Here is a 21,822-nt window from a genome sequence, read left to right on the forward strand (position 1 = left end):
TCTCAGGCTCCAGCATTGATCTTCTCAAAGGAGCAACCAACCACGATGATATATGTGATAATGTTACATGTATCGGATGTGTGTGACCCATAGCGGAGCGCTGCAGGTCCAGCCTCCATTTCTATACGGCTTGTGGGAAAGTTTTGGGTCACAACGGGTCATGTATTTAGACTAAAAATGTTTAATGATTGAAAAAGATCCAGAGGAGGTGTGCTGCCCCTGGAAATAAACAGACGGGGCAGAAGTCTTTTATCACAGAGCCCAGATATAAAGCTTTTATTAACCCCTTTTCTCGCTCATTTCTCGCTCTCAACCTTCAAAATTCCATAACTTTTTCATTTTTCTGTGTACAGATCTGTGTGAGGGTTTATTTTGTGCGTAACAAATTTTACTTCTCCGTCACATTTATTTATTATTCCATGCCATGTAGTAGGAGGCTGGAAAAAAATTCCAAATGTGGTAAAATTGGAAAAAAAAATCACGTTCACATCACGTTCTTGTGGGCTCAGTTTTTACTACTTTCACCGTGTTCTCCAAATAACACCTCTACTTTATTCTTTGGTTCGGTACGATTACAGTGATACCAATTTTATGTTGGTTTTATTGTGGTTTAACACATTTTCAAAAATTAAACGAATGTGTACAAAAAAAAAAAAATTGCCACCTTCTGACACTAACAACTTTTTTCATACTTTGGGGTACGTTGCTGGGGGAGGTTTAATTTTTTTTGCAAAATGAGCCGACGTTTTCATTGCCACCATTTTGAGGTCTATACAACATTTTGGTCACTTTTTATTCCATTTTTTATGTGAAGTAAAATAGTGTAAAAGTTGTGTTTTGGACATTTGGGCGCCTGTTCCGTTATGGAGGTCACCACCGGCAATAACCATTTTTATATTTTGATAGATCGGGCTTTTTGGGACGCGGCGATGCCTATTGTGTCAGTGATTTTTTACTGTTTATTACATTTTATATCAGTTCTAGGGAAAGGGGGGTGATTTAAACTCTTAGGTTTTTAATTTTTTTTTTATTATTTATGAAACTTTTTTGAACCTTTTTTTTACAGTTTTTTGGACCCTCTAGGGTACATTAACCCTAGATGGTCTGATCGTTCTTACCATATACTGCAATACTACTGTACTGCAGTATATGGCATTTCTGAACAGTATACATTACAATGAGCCATTTCTGCTGAAACCATGCAGCCTCGGGTCTGACGACGACCTGATGCTGTCATGGCAATCAATCAACCCCCCCCCCCCCCCCAATGACGTTCGGGGGGGGGGGGGGGGACAATCGGACCCAAGATGGCTTTGCAAGCACCGACCACGGTTATTAGCGGTGGGGGTTTTCTGCAATATGCAAAAACCGCAACCTGTGTAGGAAGAGGGCTCAGCCCGTAAGACCTCTTCATACACCCCCCGCACCGTCAAGGGGTTAATGTCGGACAATCCTTTTAAAAAAGGGCTGACTTACAACTTATCTGGCAAGCTCTGTGTAGCACAGCATAATCTGTCTGCGCTATATAAATAACCCCTTCAGGAAGTAGCCAGTTTATAGCTTAACCCCTTCCCGACATTTGACGTACTATTACTGCATGGCGGGAGGTGCGTTCCCGCAATATGCAGTAATAGTACGTCAAACTTCTGGCCCCGGCTCCTGAATGGAGCCGGGGCCAGAAGCTGCGGGTGTCGGCTATATATTATAGCCGACACCCTCCTCTAACACCCGCGATCGGAGATTTCTCCGATCGCGGGTGTTAACCCCTAACACGCCGCAGTCGCGCTGACCGGGCTGCCGATCGTTGCTATGGCTTGGGGTGTGATCAGGTCCCCAGAACTGCCTGCCGGCAGTGCCTGAAGGATGGCGTAGATGGTGTCATCTTAGGGTGAAGACACACATGGCGTTTTTGGGCTGTTTTTACGAAGTGCGTTTTCAGATCGTTAAAAACGCATGCGTTAAAAATGCATCAGGTTTTTAAAAACGCATGTGTTTTTTGAAAACGCATGCGTTTTTGTCCGTTTTCCAAAATTGCGCAATGAAAAGCGGACAAAAACGCATGTGTTTTCTAAAAACGCATGCGTTTTTAAAAAACGGATGCGTTTAACGCATGCGTTTTTAACGATCTGAAAACGCACTTAGTAAAAACGGCCCAAAAACGCCATGTGTGTCTTCACCCTTAGAGGCACAGTGTCAGCCTTATGCATGTGCCGACACTGTTTATACCCTGCAATACATCAGTATTGCAGAGAATTATCATGAACAAGCAATCAGAAGCCTGAAAACGCGATGATTTCGAATTTCAAAATGGCAAATTTTTTTTAAAATTAATTTTTTCTTTTTTTTTGTAAATAAACGCAAAACTTATCAGCCAAAATTTACCACTGAAATGAAGTACGACATGTGAGGAAAAAACAGTCTCAGAATCATTTTGATAAGTAACAGTGCTCAAAAGTTATAACCGTATAAAGTGACGCCAGTCAGAATCCAAAAAATGGGGCTGAGCCTTAAGCTATAAACTGGCTGCGTCCTTAAGGGGTTAAAGTGTCTTAACTTGGGGTTTTCTCGCCTGCATTTATTTTGTCGGCGTTTTTGAGGTGCATTTTGATTGCGCGGTTTCGTTTTTGAAAACGCATGCGTTTGTGGTTTGCGTTTTGAAGAGAAGATGACTGCGTTTTTACAAATTGCATGGGACACAGCTGCCTTCAATTAACGCACATCAAGCATTGCGTTTTTAAAACAAGAGCAAACAAAAAAGTATCAATCAATGTGTTTTAAATCACAACAGAAACGCGGCAAAAAAACACCACGTGTGGCTCCAGCCTTATAGGTTTATAACTTTTGAATACTGTTACTTATCAAAGCGATTATGAGATTGTTTTTTTCTCACTTGTAAATTTTGGCTGAAAAAAATTATACATTTTCAGGCAGATAGTTTTACCACTTACATAAGTTGCTGAATAGCATTTCCCATATGTCTGCTTATATGTTCATTTAGCCTCGAGTACAGAGAACCCCACATGTGGCCGTTACTTGTTTTATGGGCACACAGCAAGACACAGAAGGGAAGGAGCACCCTGTAGCTGGCAGGATTTTAGTCATTGGCCGCTTTTGGAGCTATAAAATTTTAGCTTTTAAGTATTATGTTTTTATTGGGGTCCTATAAAGACATTTTTGTGGGATGATATGCTTTTTCCAGTGTTACCATTTTGGGGTTTGTGCCCCCTATATTTAATAATTTGTGAACATTTTTTTGAGGGCAGGAGTACAAAAGCATCAATTTTTTGGTGTTCATTGTATAGCCCAGTGATGGGCAATCTTTTGAGCTTGGTGTGTCAAAATTCACCAAAAAACCGAGCATAACTCGGGTGATGTGTCACTTGTACAAAAAAACCTAATTTTGTAATAACATGTCCAGCAGCGGCCTCCCCTTACTAATAACATGTCCAGCAGCGGCCTCCCCTTATTAATAACATGTCCAGCAGCGGCCTTCCTTGCCTAATAAAATACCCCTAGCCGCCTCCCTTTACTACTAAAATACCCCTAGCCGCCTCCCTTTACTACTAAAATACCCCTAGCGCCCTCCCTTTAAATATAATATAATAATAAACTTATATACTTACCCAGTGATGTCTTCTTCCCTGTAGCTTTACTGGCAGGTCTGACGATAATGGCAGCTCGGCTCCTCCAGGTTGCACCGCACGCCTTGGGTCACGTGACGAGCAGCGCGCACTGCAGCCTGGAGGAGCCGGAGGAGTTGCAGACGGTGGGCGGACCAATGCGGCGCCGGACAGGGAAGCAGGGGGTAGAAACACAGGGACGGGGCGGGACATTAACACGGGGCAGCACATTACACAGGGAGGGGGGCGGACCGCGGGTGCTGGGCGGCCGCGTGTCACCAAAAATGGCTACGCGTGTCAGTGCTGACACGCGTGTCATAGGTTCACCATCACTGGTATAGCCTAATAATCATGTTATCTTTCTTCTATGGGTCAATATGATTACGGGGATGCCATACATGAATATTTTTTCTTACATTTTACTGAATTTTCCAAATAAAACCCTAATGTGGGGAAAAATCATAATTTTTGCATCGCTGTATGCCAAGTGGCATAACATTTTTGCATTTTTGGCTATGGAGCTGGTTGATGGCTTGTTTTTTGTGGGACATAAAGGGGGTCATTTACTAATGGCCGATTCGCGTTTTCCCGACGCGTTACCCAAATATTTCCGATTTGTGACAATTTTCCCTGTATTGCCCCGGAATTTTGGCGCACGCGATCAGATTGTGGCGCATCGGCGCTGGCATGCACGTGACGGAAATCGTAGAGCGTGGCCGAACGAAAACCTGACGGACTCGGAAAAACCACCGCATTTAAAAAAAAAAAAAGTGTTGCGGGACTTGCACTTAACTTCACTAGGAATAGGTGAACTTCAGGGCATTCCAGCGGGCCTCGGGGAACTTCAGCGCAGCAACGCCACCTGGTGGACGTCGGAGGAACTACCTTAGTGAATCCTGGCCAGACCCGAATCCACCGCAGAGAATGCACCGCTGGATCGTGAATGGACCGGGTAAGTAAATCTGCCCCAATGTACTTTTCAACATTATGAACACAGTAGCATTCTGGAATACATATGTTTTTAGATCACTTTTTATTGCATTTTTTGTGGGATGAAATCATAAAAAATCATAATTTTTGTGGGGTTTTTAACTTTTATTTGTATTTTTTTTTTTTTAATCTACGGTGATAATCAAGCGGGTTCAATAATGATCTTTTTTAAATCCATGGGTTGTTACAGATGCATTGATACTATACACTCAGCGGCCACTTTATTAGGTACACCATGCTAGTAACGGGTTGGACCCCCTTTTGCCTTCTGAACTGCCTCAATTCTTCGTGGTATAGATTCAACAAGGTGCTGGAAGCATTCCTCAGAGATTTTGGTCCATATTGACATGATGGCATCACACAGTTGCCGCAGATTTCTCGGCTGCACATCCATGATGCGAATCTCCCGTTCCACCACATCCCAAAGATGCTCTATTGGATTGAGATCTGGTGACTGTGGAGGCCATTTGAGTACAGTGAACTCATTGTCATGTTCAAGAAACCAGTCTGAGATGATTCCAGCTTTATGACATGGCGCATTATCCTGCTGAAAGTAGCCATCAGATGTTGGGTACATTGTGGTCATAAAGGGATGGACATGGTCCGCAACAATACTCAGGTAGGCTGTGGCGTTGCAACGATGCTCAATTGGTACCAAGGGGCCCAAAGAGTGCCACGAAAATATTCCCCACAACATGACACCACCACCACAAGCCTGAACCGTTGATACAAGGCAGGATGGATCCATGCTTTCATGTTGTTGACGCCAAATTCTGACTCTACCATCCGAATGTCGCAGCAGAAATCGAGACTCATCAGACCAGGCAACGTTTTTCCAATCTTCTACTGTCCAATTTCGATGAACTTGTGCAAATTGTAGCCTCAGTTTCCTGTTCTTAGCTGAAAGGAGTGGCACCAGGTGTGGTCTTCTGCTGCTGTAGCCCATCTGCCTCAAAGTTCGACGTACTGTGCGTTCAGAGGTGCTCTTCTGCCTACCTTGGTTGTAACGGGTGGCGATTTGAGTCACTGTTGCCTTTCTATCAGCTCGAACCAGTCTGCCCATTCTCCTCTGACTTCTGGCATCAACAAGGCATTTCCGCCCACAGAACTGCCGCTCACTCTGTAAACCCTAGAGATGGTTGTGCGTGAAAATCCCAGTAGATCAGCAGTTTCTGAAATACTCAGACCAGCCCTTCTGGCACCAACAACCATGCCACGTTCAAAGGCACTCAAATCACCTTTCTTCCCCATACTGATGCTCGGTTTGAACTGCAGGAGATTGTCTAAATGCACCGAGTTGCCGCCATGTGATTTGCTGATTAGAAATTAAGTGTTAACAAGCAGTTGGACAGGTGTACCTAATAAAGTGGCCGGTGAGTGTATATTGTAATGCAAATACTTAGACAAAGCAGAAAGTCATATTTACAATACAGGTGTGATGGGCTTCTGTAACCTGTCCTTAGTGAAAATGAGGTCCCTTGTGTCAGGTTCCCTATAAAAGGTTAAACTTATTAAGGTTTATTTTCACACATTGAGGGGTGTAGTTTCTAAAATGCCATAATTTATGAGGTTTTACTGTTATTCAAGTCTCTCAAAGTAGAGCAGCTGCCTCTAAATATAGGTTTTTCTGATTTTCATAAAAATAAGAAAAATTACACCCAAAACTGTGACCCTCCTAACATCATAAAAAGCCATGCCAATATAAAGAGGATATTTGGTGAATGTTAGTTATGAAGTTGTTTGGGTGCTATGATTATCTGCCTGAAAATTTGAAAATGAAGGATATTGTTATTTCATAACTAAACAAAATATGTACCGTATATACTCCTGTATAAGCAGAGTTTTTCAGCACAAAAAATGTGCTGAAAAACATCCCTCGGCTTATACACGAGTCTGTTAAAAAAAAAATAAAAACTTATATACTCACTCTCCGGCGGCCCGATGCTCCACGCGGCTCCCTGATGTTGGCGTGGCCTGTCTTCTTTCTTCTGTCATGGATGCGGCCATGTTATCTTCCTGGCTGGCGCATACTATGACGTCAGCAGCGGCAGTGTCATAGTATGAGCCTGCTGGAAGATAACATGGCCGCATCCATGACAGAAGAAAGAAGAGGAGCCGCAGGAAAGAAAGAAGACGGGATGTGCCGACATCGGAAGGTGAGTATATAAGTTTAGAAAACAGAGGATAGATTCACAAGTCCAGCACAACGTCTTTCCGGTGGTATAAAATAAGATGTATATTTATATAAGTTTATTATTATTTTTTTGGGCGGGGGCAGGCTGTATACTACTAAAGGCTGGCTGTATACTACAGTGATTTTCAACCTTTTTTGAGCCGCGGCACACTTTTTATACTTAGAAAATCCTGGGGCACACCACCAACAAAAATAGCACAAAATGACACTAAAAGAGTCACAAGATAAACACAAAAGGGATATCCTGGCAGGAATGGTGGAAAGACACGCACGAAGCTCTTCCTCAACAGTTATCAGTTTCTCCCCGTTTTTAGTATATGGTGCTGATTATTATGTGGCTCATATACTGCAAAATAAAGGGGTACAATGAGAAGTACTATGGCCATGAGGCCAGAGTACAAGTGCCAGCTCATATACTCAGCATATGAGCTGGTACTTGTAGTACTCCAGCCTCATGACTATAGTATTTCTCATTTTACATTTCTCATTGTTATATGAAGTATACTGCTGGAGTACTAAAAGTACCAGCTCATATGCTGAGTATTCTGCCAACAGTTCATATACTCAGGCAAAAGCTCATATAGTCAGCATTATTGGTGGGCATTACCTTGGCGGTTGGCAAATGCGAGAGTCTCTCTGGTCTCAGGATGATGCGCCGGCCTCGGTGACGTCATTTTGTCGCGCGAGGTTCAAAGCTTGCGCATGTGTTATTGTACATGTCTCCTACATTGTAAGAAGCCGTGACTGCGCATCGCTGCGCATTGCCGGGAAACAAAACACAGGGGGCACCACAGTTTGGGGAACTTTCCCCGCGGCACACCCGACCGTGTGTCGCGGCACACTGGTTGAAAATCACTGGTATACTACATGAGGGCTGGCCGGCTGTATACTACTAAGGGGTGGCTGTATACTACATGGGGCTGGCCGACTATATACTAGTGGGGGCAGGCTGGCCGACTATATACTAGTGGGGGCTTGCTGGCTATATCCTGGGGGGGGGGCTGTGACCAATGCATTTCCCACCCTCGGCTTATACTCAAGTCAATAGTTTTTCCCAGTTTTTGGTGGTAAAATTAGGGATCTCTGCTTATACTCGAGTCTATACGGTAATCAAAATTTTACAACAAATTCGAAGTACAATGTGTGACGAGAAAACGATATCCAAATCCCCTGGATATGTTAAAGCATTATAGAGTTATAACCTCTTGACACAGGGCAAGAGCCCTAATATTGGTCCCACTATGGGATGTGAACAAAAGATAATCTGATAACTTGTTCAGTATATTACACTGCAGTACAGAGGCATTTTACTTTTATAGTAAAAATCAGCACAACCCCGGAACTGGTGTGAAAGTGGAAAGAACCCCAAAAAGGCAGTTTAAATGCTGCATGTGCTTTAACACCTGCAATTGAAGTTCTCACCAGTCAAGGTTGCATCCTACTGTTTCCGGTTTCAGCTCTCGTGATTAGCTGAACCACCATCATCTCTGGGCCGTGGAGTAACAAGGATTCAAGGGATGTCCTATGACATGATATCATATCCTTTACTCCTAACATTAAATATTAGGGGTCCAGATAATTCAAACTTGATGGGATTTTCTACAATGCTTTTGTTGGTGACTTTGCTGTCTGCAGTCCAATTCCACCGTGCTGTTTCTACAATGTGAAAACAGCAGCTCAGGACCTGAGAGTGCCTTAACATAGCATCTAAGGCGTTAAACTGGAGGGAATACAGCCAGGCACTTCCACAACTAATTGTCACACTTGGCAATGCCTATGAGATAATTGTGAAGGATATATGGTGTGTCACATGAAATTAATGAGAACTTGTTACACACTTACCTCACTAGCAACTCCCTCAGCTAGGGTACGAAATGACCTTTCTAGCACATCAGTGATGTGAATTCTCATTTACTTAAATTTCCTTGAAAGTCATGTGAAAATGAGCAGAAAACTGTCATGTTTTGGCAGAATAGAGTCAAGATTAGATCCTGGAGGGGGAAGCACCACTTTAAACAACTACAGTCATAGCCAAAAGTTTTGAGAATGTAAAAATTAACATTTGTATCAAAGTAAACTGTATCAGTTTTTATACTGGCAATTTTCTTATACTCCAGAATGTTCTAAAGAGCAATCAGCTTAACAGCAATTAATTACAAAGTCAATATTTGCCTAGAAAATGAACTTTTTCCGCCAAAACACATTTCAACTTTATTGCAGGCCTGCCTTTAAAGGAGCACCTAACATTGTTTCAGTGATTGCTCCATTAACACAGGTGTGGGTGTTGATGAGGACAGGGCTGGAGAAGTAACAATCACACCACTGGACACTTTAAAAGGAGGCTGGTGCTTGGCATCATTGTTTCTCTTTTGTTAACCATGGTTATCTCTAAAGAAACAAGTGCAGTCATTATTGTGTGGAAGGGGTTTCTGATCGAATCTGGAAAATTTTATTCCAAGCTAGGAAACTAAATGCTGGTTGAGACCTATGGCTCAGTTAAGTTTCCTACACTGATAAAATGAATAAAATTATCAAAAAGGCTCTATTTTTTATTTTAGAGACTATGGGGTTTGTGGCTTGATGCTGCTGGATGCCCTCAGTTCAAAATCCTTTTATTGTCTTTAGTACCAGATTTTGTGGGGGCTCCGAAGGAAAGGGTCGGATGATTATATCATTCTGAAGATGACTTTAACCCATTAAAGCTCAGCGCCGTACTAGTACTGCGCTGGCTTCTGCGACCAGCATTGGGAGTCGCGGGATGTCAGTGGCAATCTACTGCTGACATCCCTGAGTAACACCAGCAGTCGGAGTGGGCTCCAATCGTGGGTGTTTAACCCTCTAAATGTCAGCGTGACAGCGACATTTAAACAGCCCCTGGGGTCATCTTAAAGGAACAGTGTCAGCCTATGCATGTGCATAGGCTGACGTAGCTAATACCCTGCAATACATCAGTAAGTAATAAAGTAATATAAAAAAGTTATTCAATAAATAATACATTAATAAAAATGCCCCAAATCCCCTTTAACACATGCAATTACAAACAGTGAGAAAAAGGTCAAAATCATAACACAATCTCCACACAAATTATGATTTTTACCCATTTAATCCCACAAAAAATGCAATAAAAAGTGATAAGAAAAAAAACATATGTACTCCAGAATGATATTGGTGCAAAGTACAACATGTCCCGCAAAAATCAAGCCATCAACCAGCACTGTAGCCAAAAAAGTAAAAAATGTTATGCCACTTGGAAGACAAATGATAGATTTTTCCCACATTAGGGTACTATTTGGAAAATTAAGTAAAACATAAGAAAAAAATATTCAAGTATGGTATCCCCATAATCGTATCGACCCAGAATAAAGACAACTGAATTATTTGGCTATATGGCAAACACCAAAAAAAAAAAAAAAAAAAGCTTTTCTACACCTGCCCTCAAAAAAAGTTCAAACAATAGGGATACCAACCCCAAAATGGTAATACTGTAAAAAGCATGTCATCCCGCAAAAGAAAAAAAAAAATCGGCACATGGCCCCATTAACGAAAAAGCTAAGATTTTATAGCCTACAAAAAGGGGCCAATAAGAAAAGTAAAATCCTGGCAGGTGCGCGTCCCTCCTTCCCTTCTGCGCCTTGCTGTGCACCCATAAAACAAGTAACGGCCACGTGTGTGTGTGTGTGTGTGTGTGTCTCTACTCGGGAGGGATTGCGTAACAAACTTTTAGATGAGTTTTCTCTTTTTATCTTTTGGAAATGTGTACATTTTATGGCTAAATAAACATATAACTGACAAAATTTGACCATTCTAAATTTCACCTCCATTTTGATGTAATTACTATGAAGATCTCAAGGGGTTAACCATCTTCCTAAAAGTTGTGTCTGTTTGAGTGGTGCAGATTTGAAAATGGGTTGATAGAGTTTTTTTTAATGCTAAATATTTAAAATGTAATACGAATTATCCCCAAAATAGTCAATTCTGAAAAGCGATATTCGATGTGTAAGCCGCGTGACATCAAAATAAATTATCCAGACATTTCAAGATCTCATAATCACTTTGAAAAGTAACAGTGTTCAAAAGTTATAACCATATAAAGCAACGCATGTCAGAATACCAAAAAATGGGGCTGAGCCTAAAAGGGGTATTCTCGTCTGGCCATTCACATTCAATTTCATTAATCTGCCATATGTATACATTTATTCAAGTAGATGTTATTAAAAAAAAAAAATTACCCGTGTGAAGATAATTTCTCCTAAATGTAGTCTTATAGTCCCAAGACTGTGTCCTTGGATACGGCCACCTCTGTTGGAGTGATTGCACAAAGAAACTAAAGGTTTTTGTATATAAAATGTCTGGGAGTTACTGTATACGTAGAAACAATAGTAACCGCACACCATATATGGGTGGTGCTCAATGTAGGATTCTCAATTCGCATAGAGAACATGGCACACACCATCTGGATTTATTTGACTTTTTTATTTTAGTGAATATTTCACACAGTGGTGCCTTCACCGTAATAACTGAACATAAGTTATGTATTTTTATACAGATCAAAAATAGTTAACGACGTTTCGGTCATCACGACCTTTGTCAAGCATGATCTGACCTGAAATAGAAGGATATGGGATTAGGTTGAGGCTGAAACACCAACAAGAGTGAACAACTATTACATATACAATATTTACAAAATATCTAAAAAGAATGTTGCCAATAGCTCAGGTAATTAAAGATTGTAATGTATTAAGAAGGTCAGATTATTCTGTGAGGTGGGTACTGACAAATTGCTGTTTAGTATGTGTCCAAGAACCTGATGGTCATATCATAAAAGAAATCCCAATATAGCATGTAGTAAATTTTAGAGGTAATATAACAAAATTGTAATGTTAGAGGATAGAAGTAAGAAATGCAGAAGAGGTAATGGAGACAGAGAATTAAGTGGTATGGTACAGTGGGATGGTGTGGGATGGTAATACTTACAATGTCTGTTGTAGTAGGTAGGAGAGAGGTGAGGCTGCATGTGAACTGAGCCGGGTCCCAGCTTTAAATAGTATCAGCGGGTAGTCATGGCAATATGATACTAATATGATGCTTTGTGTTAGCAGATCGGAGCGACACATCACGACAACTGAAATGGTGTGTGTCGCGGTGTTCAGTTATTACGGTGAAGGCTCCACTGTGTGAAATATTCACTAAAATAAAAAGGTCAAAGAAATCCAGTTTGGTGTGTGCCATGTCCTCTATGTGGGAGCTACTGTATATCCTACAGACGTCCTGTGGTAATGATCGCTGAACCCAGGTGGTCAGGCGGACTCAATAGCGCATGTCTGGCCACTGTTGCCCAAATGTAAGATGGTCTTATCCGAGGAAGCCATCTCATTTCTAAGGGACAACACGGCTACATTTATGAGAAATTATCTTCACACAGGAACATTTTTTTTTTAATAACATCCAATTGAAGAAATGTTAACATATGGAAAATCAATTAAATTAAATGTGAATGCCAAGATGGCAATACCCCTTCAAGCTATAAATTGGCTGCGTCCTTAAGGGGTTAAAAAACAAAGACCTAAGTGATAGGAGAAATAAAAATACAAGTATAATGTATTTAATGTAATGTGAAGTGCACATTATAAGGTTGCCGCCAGACATGCCTTCCTGTCAATTTACAGAGAATTCCTTTCCTGATAATTATACAAATAAGATTCCTGATGCACCAATTTTCTCCTTTACGTTGTGGGTAGTGGCCATAACCCTGGCGCACTTTTCATAAAAAAATGGAATGCCATCTAAAATAGCAGATATAGCGTGGAAATAGAAAAAGTACTCACGGAAAGCTTAGAAAGTAATGTCCACAGGGCAGATTTTACTTATGGGGCAAACATCTTAAGGATGATGCCACACGTTAGCTTTTGATTCTGTTTTGTAAATCAGCGGTGTCTTTTATTGTGTAAATGCGAGACACCGGAAGCCGATCGCATGTGTTTGCTTAGAAATGCATATGCGATCGGCTCGCGGGCCGCCCCAGCGTGTTTTGATTCCGATACAAAACTGAATCAAAACGCTAATGTGTGGCATCACCCTTAGCTGAGAGACAGTTCACATCTCTGTAAGGTCTTCAGTCATTAACTTCAGTTTTTGTGATTCAAAGCTAGGCATGGTCCAACATACAGCACAGGTGCACATCATTCCAGCGAATCTACATGGTATAATGGAAAGACTTATCCAACCACTCCTGATTTTGTCTCAAATTAACTGGAAAATACCTGAAGACCTAATGGAGATGTGAACTGGCCCTAACAATTTCCTTTAAGTGGAAAAATTAATGAAAAACATACTGATTTCACATTAAAAAAAAAACAAACAAAATAAAAACACATTCAAGCATATCATTTATATTTTTGTTCAATAGTATTTGACAGAACAAGAAAGCCTAAGAAAATATTTTAACTGACACAAAACGGAATGTAGCCATATTTTCACAGAATATCTACTGGAAAAATGTATCAACTTGATTTACAACAACGCTGAATCCATTGAGGTTTCAATTAGTCAGGTACAGATTGGAATTCCTATTGGCATAGCAGCATGGAGGTTGATATAAATGTAAACCATCAGTGGCTCACTTCATATGTTTAGTAGGCTTTCCAGATGTATAAAATGTGTGGGCCTGGGTTAAAATTAGGTTTAACAACATAACAGAGCTTAAATGTACCAATCCACTGCTGTTCTAACAGTGCAAAGGATCTGCTCCACTTTATGTTACCTTTCTGACACAGCAGGATTTGATGGTCCTTCATGCTACTGTCCTCTTATAAGTATCATTTTGTGACGATTCACACTTTTTTAATCCAATGCCATACCTGTACTATCTTCATCACTTTCCTGGAACATCCCCAACCTTAAGGGTATGTTCAGATGGGAAATATAAGCTGTGGATTTTCACCATGGAAAAGTGTCAGCCTTCTTGTCTTTGTGAATTACTCTTTTGCTCTTATGCATAAAGAGGACCTGTCAGACGAATAATCCCTAGCCCTAACCCAGTAATAGCAGTGTTAAATCACTAGCTTTATAGGAACATACCAATAAAGCTACCATACACTGCACTACATAGCCAGCCGGACCAAGCTTACAGCAGTCTGCGTGTTCTTGAGGGGGCAGGCTGAGGCACTCTCCTCTCCTTAGCTTCTCCCCCAGTCTACCACTCTCACACCATATGCTGGCGGTGACTGCCATGCTTCCAGCTGCAATCACCGCTTCTTCGGACGCCCCCCCCCCCCTCATAAATATGCCGGATCACTGTGAGCTTGGTCCGGCGTTCGGACGGCTATGCTTCCTAGCTTTATTGGTATGTTTCCTAGCTTTATTGGTATGTTCCTATAGAGCTAGTGATTTAACACTGATATTACTGGGGTAGGGCTAGGAAGCTGTTTACTTTAGTAAGCAGCTCCTAGAGCAGTGGCGGCGAACCTATGGCACTGGTGCCAGAGGCGGCACTCGGAGCCCTCTGTGTGGGCACCCAGGCCATCATCCCAAAATGAAGTTCACCAGACAGGACTCAAAGAATCTTCCAGGAGAATCTTCCTACAATGGATAGACGAATGTGCCCTCCTCCTTTCAACTGTGTTGGTGTCCTTAGGAGGCTGAACGATTGAAAATTGTAAAAGAAAAAGGAGAAATAAATTGCTGCTTAAATTGCTGCGCTGGCACTTTGCAATAATTAAGTGGCTTTTAGTTGAAGCTTGGGCACTCCAGCTCTAAAAGGTTAGGCATCACTGTCCTAGAGGATTTAGTCGGGGTGACAGGTCCTCTTTAATTACTGTAGATCACACAGACTTTAACTTGTTACAAAAGGTACATTTTGTAAATGCTGTGGCAATATTCTACAGGATTTTTGACAAACTTGCCACGTCTATTCTGTCCCATAGACAGATGTACTGAACTCAGCGTGTCAATTCAGCTGCTTAGTGTTTGGGCCAGGAAAGCAAGCACATGCAGCCGGTTTGTTGGAACAAACTCGCTTTTGTACGAACTACCTTGTAGATGTTTTACATCATGTCAGGTAAATTATATTTTGTTCAGTAGATTAAGATTGTTATAAACAAGTGATAAAAACAACATAAAACAATCCCTTTTGAAAGAAACAGAACAATAAATGTGACATTAAAATGAAATAAAAACATCCCAAAACATGCTGCTTCAGTCAAAACATGCTTATGAAGGTGAAGAAATCCTGAACCAAGAGCACAGCATCTCAATGATAATGCAAAGTGCCACAGTAAACGTGTATTCCTTCAAGCTTGGGCCCCAGTTGTTCATTTCTTGATTTAACTATTGTATTTTTCAGATTTGAATTAGAGTAAGGTTTCATATATCTCATGTAAATCCAAGCAACAGTATGTGGGTGAGTCTTTTGCTACCTTATATTACAGAAAATTCTTTTTTTCAACTATTATATACAGTCAGCCAGAGATTCAGTCCCAAAGTCACAAATATTGAGGAATGTGCATGTCTCTGCAAAGAAAACAGTCTTTCCTTTCTCATAAAAATGAACCAAACAGTGTTACTGTTTCTTGTGGCAACTGCATTTGCCTGGTACAAAATAAATAAAAGACCAAAGTGAGAGGATAGCTGTGGGAAACTTTTTTTTCTTAAGAAACACATTTTAGGATTTTGGCAATATGGACAGTATAATGTCCAGATAGTTTTGCCACAGCATTCAAAATACTCATTAATAATTTCACAATTTTCTTCATTGCACACCATATCTTTCAAGTAAAAGAGATAAGGTAGTCCCTTCAATGAAATCTAGTTTATATGCGGCTTCCGTTTCGGTTTTTCTTCATAAGATTCACCATATTCGTTGACTCTAGTCTTATCCACAGGATAAAGCCTGGAGCAGGGAAGAAGAAAAAAGGAATGGCAATGAAGATAAATCAATGTTTTATTAGTGATCTCAATGTATATCATTCAATTAAAGAGACCACTGTAAACCCCAATACACATAAACATGTGCGTACCACAGGCAGCAAACAATGGAGGTGTGGTCTGTTGTCTGTAGTGTAGTCTCATCGCCATTGAAAAGCGTTCACACCTGATGACAGCAATAAACACTGCCCTAGCAGGCGGCTAAGTTGATCGCCATGAGCATGAACCTATACAAATGAATGTCTGTGTGTTGTATATTATGGTATGTGAAGCTTATCCTATACACATATTGCAACATATCACTTATAGCTGTAGGGCATGGTATGGAAAGCAACCCAACCCTTTGCTCTGCCGTAGCAGTATTGCAGAATTATACGCAAAAACCAGCCAATGGGTCCACAGCACATTAGTGCATCATGCTTCTGCAAAGGGGTTTAACAACAACCACCAAGAACATACAAAACCTATTCATATTATGATATATCATAATAAATTTATGATAACTCTGGGAACAAATCACCTTCTAATAACATTTTCAGTAATACTTGTAAACTTTGAATAGAAAAGAGCGTTTGAAAACATCGCTACATTCAACCATCAATTACATCGAAGCAAACCGGTCACCAGGAATATAATTTATAGCTGGTGACATGTTCCAATAGCCTATGCTATACCAGTTCCAAAAACTGCCTTTGTCAGTATTCTGGATCATTTCAGTAGTTTATAACACTTACCTTGCTCCCAGTCAACGCCTGGCAAGTTCTGTATTTGTGGGGGTTTAAGGGGGCAGCTGCAGTGTCCTGTGTGCCAGGAGGGAGGGGGGCTGGTGTGGAGTTGAGCAAGAATGCGTGAAGACACTGACATAGGCTGCATCTGCACCTCCTAGGACTCACCACATGCTGCTGGAAGGGGGCCAGGTAATGTGAAATACATTTTTATAAAGTAGTAGCAGTATTAAGAATGCTGACAAAGGAATTTCTAAAATTAACATAGCATAGGCTTTTGGAACCCTTCACCAGGTAGACATTCCTGGTGACAGGTTCACTTTAATCACCAACTTTTTCAAACATTTCCCATTTCCAGGTTCCTCATTGCCTTGGGAGATATAAGCACATTAAGATATTAACACATAAAATAATAAGAGTTATTAACACAAAATAAAGAGGGCTAAAAATACAAGTTTAAAAAAAAAATGTAAAAGTATATGGTAACTTTTTAAATTTTTAATCATCTTACCATCTTTGATACAAATAAATAAGAAAGACCACATCGTCTCTAAAACATGCTAGTCTGTGTGAAGTTGGCATGGTTATAATGAAGGCAAAGATATCATCAATAAATGTGTTAAATGCCTGTGAGGAAAAAAAAAAAAAAATAAAAGTCTTAGAAGACAAGTCCAACCCTTTGGAACTAAAACTATAATTGCACGTTCCACATTACACTTGGTTAAGTTACCAAATCATGACCAATTTTATACGCATTAAAATGTTCAAAATACAAAAGGTTAAAATACTTAAGTCCACAAGAATCCATACTCAAACCCAGCCCCACAATAGCGGCCATTCATAAAACATATGTTACTCACTTTATATGTGAATGCTTTCCATGGTAAGTGTGCAACCGATTTCATCTGCAAATTAACAAAAATAAAACAACTTGGTCTTCCAAGGTGATATGTAGTATTGTATAATATAAAGTTAGCCTTAGAGTGGCTTTACACTGAGTTCCTACTTGACAGACCGAATCCAACCCTGGCGATAGGACTCTGAGCTCCATATAGATATACGATCTACGGAGCATCTGTGCATCATACAGTTGTGCTCAGAAACTTACACACCTCCGCATTCCCTTTTTTCAGAGAATATGAATCGTAACACAAAAACTTGTGCGTGGTTAATGGTTGGGTGAAGCCATTTGTGGTTTTCTCTTTTTAAATCATTATGACAACAAAAAACCCAAATGACCCTGATCAATAGTTCACATACCCCAGTTTCTAATACCGTGTATTGCCCCCTCTACCATCAGTGACAGCTTGAAGTCTTTAGTGGTAGTTGTGGATGAGGCTCTATTTTCCCACATGGTAAAAAGCTACTTGTAAATTCCTAGCATGTCTTGCATGACCTGGGCGCTTGAGATGTTCCCAGAGTAGCTTAATGATACTGAGGTCAGGAGATTGTGATGGCCACTCCATAACCTTCACTTTGTTCTGCTGTAACCAATGGCAGGTCGGCTTGGCCTTGTGTTTTGGATCGTTGTCAAGTTGAAATATCCAGGTACATCCCGTGTTCATCTTCTTGGCTGATGACTGCAAATTTGCCTCCAGTGTTTGCTGATAACGGTAAATTTGAAGGAAAAATGAGTGCTGCAAAAGTTTCCTGTGCCTTGGTAGCTCACATTTCCACACCAACAGCGATGCATCTCTATGCTTTACAGTAAAAATGGTGTTCCATTGTTACGTTTATGGTTGTGGCCAAAAAGTTTAATTTTGGTCTTATCACTCCTAAGTACCTTGTTCCAGAAGTTTTGAGGTTTGTCTCTGTGCTGTTTGGCGTATTGTAGGAGAAGAGAAAAAAATAAGAGAAAACACAGTAGTTTGACAATAAATGGTTGCAACCAACCACTAACCAGAAATTCTGCAGGGGTAGAACTTTTGAGCACAACTGTATGTCAATATTGTCAACAAAGTCCCAACCCCAGAAGTGGGTTTGGCGTGAAACAGGACAAACTAGAGAAGCGTGAAGCCACTCTTGCATATGCACACGTATACATACACACTCACACACAATTACCTTATAATTTACAAATAATTGAGGCAACATAAAGAGGAATCCAAATGCATAAACACCTGCAAAAATAAAAACAAAATTTTTTTTACATGTCACCAAATGTAATGGAATGGAAAATATATCACTATAAAGTACTATAAATACTATTTACAGAATATATAGCTAGCAAACCAGATACAGCACAGAATCAAGATTCAAATGGAAGCATGAAGTAAAAAACATATTGGTTCTAAATGGAAGTGGAGTCTTTACTGTTAAATTTTGTAGCTTGGCTAAAGTGAACTAGTCACCACACTAACCCCTTAGGACTACAGACCGTAAATTCTGTAATATGCATGTTCCCTGGTATGTTTTAAGCACATTTCTAGGCTGCTGCATGAATGAAAAACCATCTTTTATTCTTCTGTAGGAAGCAGTCAGACAGTAAAGAAGCCCCGGCCCCTGCAAGGAGACTACCCCGCTTAGTGCAATCAATCTGCACTGCCAACTCCATGTATCTGGGAGGCAGGGCTGGGCCAGATGCATGGAGTGCTGGGCCTGACTGTCCAACTGCTTCCTACAAAAGAATAAAGGATGATTTTTCATTCATGCTGCAACCTAGAAATGTGCTAAAAATACCTCAAGGTGGCGTACATAATACAGAAGAAGCTACTGTTTGTGGGCTTGAAGGGGGGGGGGGGTTATTGTGGTGACAGGTTCCCTTTAAGAGTTTGCTTCTGTCAAACTTAGGCCTGCCTTAGTCTCTGCTGGATTTTGTGATTTGAACCTTGAACTGCTGAACTGAATTTAGCATGTTAGGCTTGGACTGGTAAGTGATGCAGAGACACAGAGAAAGTTTGTTTTGCCAAACTCAAATTGTGCACCGCCCTTAGAGTGTCCTCAGCTTTCAAACACAGTACAACACTCTGCAATGCAGTCTGTAGACGATGTCCAAATAAATATTTCTGCTGTCATGTAAAGGCACTTTTATTGCTCTGTGTTGTCTTCCTGTCCTGCTTTGTGTTATTTTCTGTATGGCACTTTGTACACAAGCATGCACACACTGCACAAAAACGCAGCACTGTAGCATGTAAACTACATACATACACAGCAGTGCCACATGCATATTATAAAGATTCCATACAAAAATATTAAATATGTGTTGCAATTTTTTTTTTTTTAGCAGGGGAGATTCTCTACCATCTCTTGGCCGTACACGCGCAGTCTAACAGCAGTTTTGACCATAAAAAGATGCAGATGCATTTGGCCCTGGAAATCTGTGTAATTATGTCTTTTGTGTGTATTTTTAGCCAAAGCAGGACTGAAAAATACATTTATATTTCAGGATTGTAGTAGTCTATGGGGCAATCTTTTGTGAGAGGTCTTCACTGGACACAGCCCATTCCCACTGCTCTGAGTCACTTCTCTAACAGGCTTCAGTTTAGATATTACTGCAGTGGGGAAGGACTGTTCTGCGCACATTGAAGAGATCTCCCAGAAGTGCACTGGATTAAGCTACAGTAATGGAATATAAACCTCCCCCCACACACAAAGGTATTGTTACCTAGATATCAAAGACTGCTAAGCAACACTGTCCATAGATCTGTACAGTCAAAACTGCTGGTAGACCCTTTTAATATTTTAAAGGATACCAGAGGTTTTTGATGGAATGAATAATGCAGGTTCCTCAAAGAAAAAATACTCTATAAGTAATTGAACCTTCAAAAAAGTGTTTTATTATTATTTTCAGGAGATAATCATGCCATTATACTGTCACTGCCTACAAGCAAGAGCGGTATAACAGAGTTGCTCTGCGTGCTTGCAGCAGTTGTAGGTTCAGACCAGTGAATCCTATATGCATATAGAGAGCAAGTTGGTAGGTACAACAGGTCTAAAGGTCATCTTCGCTCCTCTTCTTTGGTGTATAAAATGAATATTATTCTCTTCTTGTAGTTATTACACCAATTCCTCCATCCAACTAGTTAACATTTAACCATTATTTGCAGTCAATTACTATTATTTGGAAGGAAAGTACAAATGGCGGATAAACTAAATATAAAACATAACCTTTAATCAGTCATATTAAAATGTGTAGTCAAAAAAAAAGGTATAGCACTCTGAACGGTGTTGAGTGCAGGGGTTCCTATTACGCCCTATTGGGGCTAGGGTGGTCGCCTATGTGACTGCCACCCCGAATGGAACCTGTCCCCACCGTATATTTTATATTTGGTTTATCCGCCATTTGTACTTTCCTTTCACTTTGCCTGCTGGATGCGGGAGGAAACCTATGTTACCCGCCTAGTGTACTTGTGGAATTACTATTATTTAAACAACTTTCCCCTGCTCCATACACAGTTAATACCTATGCCTTATGGTCCAGTGTAGAGGACTTAAGAGGGATTGTAAAGCGCTATGGAATTTGATTGCGCTATATAAAGATTATTATCATTAATAATAACAATATTAGGGATAAGAGTAAAGATCTGTAGACAAAAGGCGAAAGGGACCTTTCTGACTGCTCAGATTACAGTCTGTGAATGATCTGCTAAAAGTTGATGAACCAATTCATACTTCATTTTGTCTTGGCCTCCTTTGCAGCTAAAGATGAAAGTGCTAAGCAACGGGGAACAGACAGCAAGTTTGATAAATTGAAGCCTTCAGGCTGCAGGAGTTAAAACATTTTTTCTTTTAAATGAAAGAGTTGGGAGTTATACTCCTACGACAGCTTACTCCATCCTGAAGTTGTTTGATCATTTATCTAGGTTTTAATCCTTTCTGTTCATATAATGGCATCCTCATTTCTCTTGCCACTAAACTTGACATATGAGACTTATGTCTGCCGAACCCACCAACTTTTAGCTGGAACAGCCAACATCTTTGTTTATCAAATCCACGCTGACATCGTTTGTAAAGTGAAAAAAGAAAATGAAAATCTCTCATCTCCCTAAATATCGCTGCCTGAGAATGTGTGCAGGCAAATGCTATAATCTGTTGCATTGGAAATCTCCCCCACTTTTTACATTCACATTGAAGATTACATGCATAGCATTTGAATCTTATGTTAGAAAATAAAATAAAGACTTCCTACCGTTCACAAAGCTGTTGATAAGCCACGAATACCAGCTGAAAAACAAAAATATAATACAGAATATATCACATAGAAATAAAAGTTTTTTTAATTGATAAAAAAATAATATTTACAAATTAAAGCAAACAATGGACACATATGAGCTTACCTTTTGTATCTTATATTAAGCAGTGAATAAACAGCTCCCCCCACACACAGAGGGTATAATAAGTATGACAGATATTTCATTGCCTTAAAATGGAA

General features: G+C 40.3%; 1 protein-coding gene across 1 annotated transcript in view; it reads right to left on the bottom strand.

Annotated features, from left to right (window-relative positions):
• Nucleotides 1–13,173: 13,173 nt before the first annotated feature.
• Nucleotides 13,174–21,822, bottom strand: part of CLPTM1L (CLPTM1 like) — a 41,998-nt gene continuing 33,349 nt past the window's right edge. Inside the window, exons 13-18 of the mRNA XM_072153138.1 lie at nt 21,728–21,810; nt 21,580–21,614; nt 18,516–18,571; nt 17,312–17,356; nt 16,963–17,078; nt 13,174–15,691 (exon numbers count right to left, since the gene is read on the bottom strand). Coding sequence (XP_072009239.1) covers nt 15,607–15,691; nt 16,963–17,078; nt 17,312–17,356; nt 18,516–18,571; nt 21,580–21,614; nt 21,728–21,810 — 420 coding nt within the window. The 3' untranslated portion in view covers nt 13,174–15,606. The remainder of the gene's footprint in view (nt 15,692–16,962; nt 17,079–17,311; nt 17,357–18,515; nt 18,572–21,579; nt 21,615–21,727; nt 21,811–21,822) is intronic.

This window comes from Engystomops pustulosus, chromosome 5, assembly GCF_040894005.1.
Source record: "Engystomops pustulosus chromosome 5, aEngPut4.maternal, whole genome shotgun sequence".
Lineage (NCBI taxonomy): Eukaryota > Metazoa > Chordata > Amphibia > Anura > Leptodactylidae > Engystomops > Engystomops pustulosus.